This window comes from Penaeus japonicus, unplaced genomic scaffold (genome assembly GCF_977035675.1).
Source record: "Penaeus japonicus unplaced genomic scaffold, GWHDUDI00000001_assembly GWHDUDI00000027, whole genome shotgun sequence".
NCBI lineage: Eukaryota > Metazoa > Arthropoda > Malacostraca > Decapoda > Penaeidae > Penaeus > Penaeus japonicus.
Genome location: NW_028234429.1, coordinates 6314480 through 6321979, shown reverse-complemented (window position 1 = coordinate 6321979; position 7500 = coordinate 6314480). Strand labels below are relative to the sequence as shown.

General features: G+C 36.4%; 1 protein-coding gene across 10 annotated transcripts in view; it reads right to left on the bottom strand.

Moving 5' to 3' along the window:
- Positions 1-7500, bottom strand: part of LOC122261041 (dachshund homolog 1) — a 56004-nt gene that overhangs the window by 41293 nt on the left and 7211 nt on the right. For 5 of the 10 annotated variants that reach the window (XM_043028529.2, XM_043028526.2, XM_043028527.2 and 2 more), the window contains exon 2: positions 753-788. The exons of the other annotated variants lie outside the window; for them this stretch is intronic. In XM_043028529.2, the coding sequence (XP_042884463.1) occupies positions 753-788 (36 nt within the window). The remainder of the gene's footprint in view (positions 1-752; positions 789-7500) is intronic. 10 annotated transcript variants of the gene reach the window in all.

The window sequence follows — 7500 nt, the reverse complement described above, 5'->3', positions numbered from 1 at the left end:
CATTTACTTTTTTTTTTTTTATCAAATATATCTCCATAAGTATAAACGGGTTTTTAAAATCAGAAAGTTTTGAAAGCAAATGTCTGTATGAAATTTCATGTATAAACATTTGCCAGGAATAAATTTCACCTCATTATATTGTATCCACGGATCACCAATAAACCGGGCTACATTTGGTCTCATCTTTTGGGAAACTATTTCTTAACACTTCATATCTGTTTGGTCAGTACGCGTGTGTGTTGGCTATGTGTGTGTGTGTGTGTGTGTGTGTGTGTGTGTGTGTGTGTGTGTGTGTGTAAATGTCCTGTGTATTTGTGGATAAACTGCAAATATGTTGGTTTTCCTTCTAAATAAAAAGACAAATAGATTTCACAACCAAGGGAATTCCAGACATACCATTACAAATCTTACATAACTGGACTTCTATTTCAACTGACTACAGTAGTTCTGCTGAGTAGAACCCAACCCAGCCTTCAAGCGCTGCATAAGAAAAGCTCAGTACTTTAAAAAAAAATTATATCTAAACCAAATCCCATCCTCTACCTTACTCTAATGCTATAATAGTCGCTTGCCAAGACCCAAACTCCTTCAAGAATCCCTGGGACCAACCCATAGAGGGAGGGGACAGTCGTGAGTGAATGCACTGGCAATACTATCTAACTTAAAGCTTGCGTACAAGGATATCTGTCTGCTCTCTCTGGCTTTCATTATGACCAATTATCATCTAAAGAAGTAAATGAGAATAACATTACCAGGAACTGCTGGGAGATGCACCAGGCAGAAACAGCCTAGCGGAGTAGAAATGAGAAGACCTTATATTAGTTTCATTAACTTTTTCAGTTTGAATTAAAAAAAAAAAAAAAAAAAAAAAAAAAAAAAAAAAAATGGAGCAGCGCGATTTTTTAGACCTACTTGTAAATATCATGAAAATTGATGTGCTCCAGATCAGAAAGACTAACTATCGAAAAAATGAACAAAGTAAAATTAACATTCTATAAGAGGACATGTAAAAGCCAAAATCTCTATTTCTCTTTGGGATTCTCTTGTACTATATCAGTAAGTATTGCTGAGCACTAGCTTAATATTGGTTCATATTGATCTATTTTTGTCAGAGAAAAAAAATCTTAGTAATCAAAATCAATTAATCCACATGTATAAAATAATCTCATAAATCATGAAAAATAAAATGTGCATATAAACAGATAAAAATATTTTCTCTCGAAGTGTAGCTAAATTCATGGTGGAAATATGCTACAAAGAGCAGAGGTGAGATTCGCCAGAAGGAACAACCAAACCGAAGCGCAAGAACCGCGTCCGACGTCCAGGCCAGAACCGAAAGCTAAACATAACGCTTATTACGGTACTTTTCCCCTCTCAGCCTCCCCACCCCTCGGCGTCGCAGACAAAGGTGAGAGACAACGTGCATCCCAGCGTCAAAATAATCCAGTATGGGCGGAAGTCTCTTTATATCTATGCCTGCTTTCCTCCTAGTGGCCCCACACAGCTGTTTTATAAAAACTGGCAGGCAATATCCTTCCGGCTGTGTCATACAGCGCCTCAGCCCCGTCCTCCGCGGCTCGGCTCGGCGTCAGCTCATCCTTGGTCGTTTGGGGGGCGGATGTTACCCCTTTCGACATCTTTCTCTAATACGTTGACTCATATTCAAATGAGCTGTTTTGTGTGGATTGGTTTGTCGAGCATTTCATTCCTAAAACGCTCTCCTCGTTGACTGCTACAGACTTTCAGTAGTTCGTTGACAAATAAAAGTTAAGTAGGTTACACAGAAGAAACTTTTTTTTCTTATTCATCTGAAAGTGTTTGGTTGCGACAAGTGCTCTGATTAGTTTCTTCAATGTGAAATTTAAAAAATCAGGAAGTATTACGTGGACATTTCCAAAATTATATAAATTATCCTTGCTGTTATTGTTGTTATTAAGATCATTGTTTATATAGTCATCATAAGTAATCCATTAAAATTATCGTTACTGTTTCATTATCACTATCATCATTGTACTATCCTTATTGTAATTGTTTTTTTTCGTCATTTTGACGCACACGTGCAGTCAACTTCTTTGTTAATCTTAAAATGATATATTACTCTGAGTAAGAAGAAATGTTTGTTTCCTTCGGCCGCGAGAGGTCGTATTCTGAGACATGCGAGCTATACCCAGCCAGTAGAGGGGAACGATGACTCCAGCGCCGTGTTTATTTACCTAACAAATCGTTCATTAATATTCAGTTGCGCTGCATTGTTCCCTAACACTGCATTGTAGTCTTCAATTATGAGTGACAGGTCGTGGTGCATCTTTGATGGTACGGGAAGTAATAACTACAATTGCATGAATCATGTATTATAAACATACTAAACAGAGGACGTTCAAAACAACAAGAGAGAGAGAGAGAGGGAGAGAGAGAGAGAGAGAGAGAGAGAGAGAGAGAGAGAGAGAGAGAGAGAGAGAGAAGCAAGACATACAGACACACACACGCATACGAGCACATACACACAAACACATACAAACACACACACACACACGCACACAGATGTTTTGCATAGACAAAAACGCATGTACGAGTACACACATTCAAAAGTACACTTCTGGGTTAACCGCCCTCTCCCCCACCCTTCTCATGTGCCCCTCCCCCCTGCAAATGACTTGTCAGGGGTGAGGGGGTCGCCCTCAAAAATCAATACTAGACAAAGAGTTAGCTACAAATATTAACCCTATAATCTGTGCAGGCGAATGGCCCGGCGGGAGGGACTGGGGGGGAGGGGCTCTGTGACTGGCGGGGCTGAGGAGGGGCTGGAGGGGGCTTTCTGGCTTGGGGAGGGAGGGTAGCGCGAGGGAGGGTGTTCAGGCTTGGCCAAGACGGGCTGTGGAGAAGGGACTGCGGGCTTGGGGAGGGAGGGCAGCGCGAGGGAGGGAGGGAGGGAGGGCAGCGAGAGGGAGGGAGGGAGGGAGGGCAGCGCGAGGGAGGGAGATAGGACTCCGTGAACTGAGTCTTTGTCATCCGCGATTCCTGACGCAAGGAAGCGAACATTCGTCAATATGCGCACATATACACATCGTAACGACATTCAAATATGCACACATACATGTATGTATACATATCTATCTATCTATGTGTGTGTATGTGTATGTGTGCACAAATATACATGTCTATATTAGTACATTTAGACACACATATGCATATATATATATAAATATATATATATATATATACATATATATATATACATACATATATATATATATATATATATATATATATATATATAATATATATATATATATGTACATCTATATATATATATACATATATATACATATATACATATATATATACATATAGATATATTTATATAGATACATATGCATACATATGTATATCATATATATATATATATATATATATATATATGTGTGTGTGTGTGTGTGTGTGTGTGTGTGTATACACATATGTATATATACACACACACACACACACACACACACACACACACACACACACACACACATATATATATATATATATATATATATATATATATATATATACATAAACATATACTTGTGCACATATGTATATCATTTATATATAATACATCCATCTATCTATCTATCTACACACACACACACACACACACACACACATACATATATATATATAACTATATATATGTATATAAATATATATATATATATATATATATATATATATATATATATATATACACACATATATACATATACATATATGTAAATGTTGAGAGATAGACAGATAAATAGAGAGAGAGTGAGAGTCAAAAAGATAGTAACTCATCATTCATTAGACTTTCACTAGATACTGGCTTCCACGGGTTTCCGGTCTGATGTTGCAACAAACATTAGCCGAAGAGAGGCTTTTCAGGCTCTTTGTGTTACTGTTAACGAGACAAAAGAGAAAACAGATCATCTAAAATCTTTATTTCTATGAAAACCACTATAGAAAAAAAAAAATCTGAAAAGCCCATCAACACAGAACAGCGCAAATGCTAGACATCACATATAAGAAGAAAATATCATTCATCCATTAGCTGCCTTCACAAATGGAAACCCGAACACTATTCATCCATCCCTAGAACATTAGGCTCTCTATAGTTCACAAAAAAAAAAAAAAAAAAAAAAAAATCGTGAAAAAATCCACAGTACCAAACAAACAAACAAACACCACACTGAACACAAAGATATAGACATGATCACCGAGAAACATCTATCAGCGAACTGTTACAAACGTAAAAAAAAAACAATCGTTTGTAACAACAAAGACACAAAGAGCCCCAGCCATGACTCAGCTTCCCCTCCAGACCCTCCCGCCTTCCCCTTCACTTAAATGCACAATTCCTAACCAGATAATTTCCCCGTTTCCCATTACTTTTCGACTTGTTAATGCGCCGCGTGGAATTCCAGATAGCCCTCGTCTGTGGATCTCTCGCGCTGGTGTAATGTTTCACCTGTAGCAGTCATCATAAAAGACTAAACCAGCTCTCTCTATTCTGTGCACTTCTCCAATAAACGCTCACCAATCTCCAAAAGATAAATTACTTGTAGCAATGAGTTAACTTAACACCCTGTATATTCAAACAACAAAACAGAGCGAGGTGAGGAACTTGTTGCGCGTGGCCTGGGGAGCTAAGCCTCCCCTCCGCGCCGCCCTCTCTCCTCTCCCTCTCTCCCCCTCATCCGGGAATAGTTTCTGTGAATGAAATGGGAATGGCTGGAATCTGGGACTCCAATCCACATGGTGCGCGCGCGGCCAGAATCATTCCAGTTCCAGTTGTACTCTCCCTCCCGGCTTTAAGAGATGTCATTGGTGCGATTGGTTCAGTGAGACTTCGTAGGCCGAGGGGAGCGCTGCGCCGTCCCGGACGCCCTTCGCGGAGGCCTCGGCGATGCCATGTGGGAGGCCGACGGCGAACTGTCTTTGCTCTTCCGTTGCGCCCGGAAGGTCTTGGGATTAGCGGCGACGGGGATGGAGCTTCCACTACCAGCGAAAAGGCTAATGAAAATATTTTTTTTAAGCAGGGAGTTTTTAAAAGACCTATTCCTCTCTCTCTCTCTCTCTCTCTGTATGTGTGAGTATGTGAGTGTAAGTGTGTGTGTGTGTGTGTGTGTGTGTGTGTGTGTGTGTGTGTGTGTGTGTGTGTGTGTGTGTGTGTGTGTGTGTGTGTGTGTGTGTGTGTTGTGTGTGTGTGTGTGTGTATGTGTGTGTGTGTGTGTGTGTGTGTGTGTGTGTGTGTGTGTGTGTGTGTGTGTGTGTGTGTGTGTCTATCTATATATGAAAGAGAAAGAGAGGGAGTGATACAGTTCTGATCCGAATTCGCCGTCCGGACCCAAAATATGTCCATCAGTTCGTAACTGCCATTAGTCAATAAACAGCCATTATCGTCCGTCCCGTCGTCACTGACACCAGCCTCTCCACTCCACACAAACACCCACTAATAACAGACCCCACAATAACCAATAACCCTGCAATTCCCCCGACCTGCAATTATAACAACAAAGAAAACAGTCCCCAAGAAGCGATCCAGCGATATCACTATATTAAGATGAGGTTGCAAGGTCATGCTAATCCCTCGGCCACTCCCTGCGCCCCCTAAGAATATATGAAGGAATATATGAAAGGAGTGAATGGAAATGGGAAAAGAAATAAAATAGGAAAGGAAAGAAAAAAATTCTTGAAAATAATGATTGATGGAATGTTGAATCCGAATCCATGAGACTCATCGACGTGGAATTGTTGGGGATTCGAAGAAGATCGATATACGGGAATCCGACACGGACGGTATAAAGTCACACAAGAGAACAAAAATGTACAATGTGTGGATTCGATTAGAGATCGAAGATTGAATTAAACCCGCGTCATAAAAAAGAAAAAAAGATTAATAAAAGAAGCAGAAAGAGAGAAGCCCAACTAATCATAAAAAAAAACATAATGAAAGGGCCAATAAATTCCCCCGCCATTCGCATTTCCCATCGGCCGGCGACGCGGGCAAAAATAAACAGTATTCGAAAAAAACAAAATAAAAAAAAAAAAACTACGAAAGACTATAAAAATAAAAAAAAAAAAAAAAAAAAAAAAATAAAAAAAAATAAAAAAAATAGGATACGATAGACTTCATCGAATATAGTATCCAACGAAAATTGAATCAAATTATGTAGACTATCAAACAATGCTCTTAATTAAACACCAACAACCTGCAAAATTTACAATTAATAAACAATTATTAAGCAACACCGAGATATAAAATATAGAGATATAGGAATATGATAAAATAAATAGATATGATAAAAAAGATTGAAAAGACTAAGATAAAATATACTTAAGAAAGAAGACAAAAGTAATATTAAAGTCAATAATAATTAAATATCAATAAATACAAATGCAACTTACAGTAAAAAGAAAAGATCAAAACAAACAAAAAAATGGCAAGACACAAATACAAAAATAAAATAAAGAAAAAAAAAAAAGAAATTAAAAAACTCCCTCAAAAAAAAAATTAAAAGCAATGTAAAAATTTTGAATAATTTCACTTTTGAAAAACAAAGTTAAGCAAAGAAAAAATTGAAAAAAACAGAAAAAAACGATGTAATTATGCAATGAAAACAACGATGAAAAAAATGAGTAAAAAATAAGTGAAAAAAAAAATTATATGATATTATTGATTGTGATAAAAATGATGCAATATAATATAGAATAAAAATAATTATAACAAAAAAATAATATAATAAAATATATAATAATAATAATAAAAATAATAATAATATAATATAAAGATAATAATAATAATAATAATAATAATAATAAATAAAAAATAAATGATAAAAAAATAAATAATAAATAAAACTACTAATAAATAATAAGTATAATATTATATAATATGAATAATAATAATTATAGTAAATATAATAAAACATAATTATATCATGATTAAAATATTAATAGTATACTATAACAAATAATCACAATGATGAATGACAATAAAAACAAAATAATAAAAAAATAAATAAAATGACAATAATCATAATAAAAATTAAATAGGATGGAAAATCTAAGGCACATTTAATGCTAATTCTCATTATATGAAAAGGATAAAAAATATGATAATAAAACGATATAAAATTCACAATCACAGGGAAACTAAAACAAACTAACATATGCAACAAATACGTGTAATTGAGAGGTGGAGGGGCGTGCGTGCGTGTGTATATATATATGTGTGTGTATGTGTGTGTGTGTGTGTGTGTGTGTGTGTGTGTGTGTGTGTGAGAGAGAGAGAGAGAGAGAGAGAGAGAGAGAGAGAGAGAGAGAGAGATGAGCCTCTTTCTCTAAAAAAAATAAGATATCTATGAAATGAGAATATTAAAGAGACAGAGAAGCTGCTCCTTCCGTCCTAATATGAATTACCATCTCATTACGGGTATAATTCATTAGGCAACATTACATGAGCCAGAGTCGTCT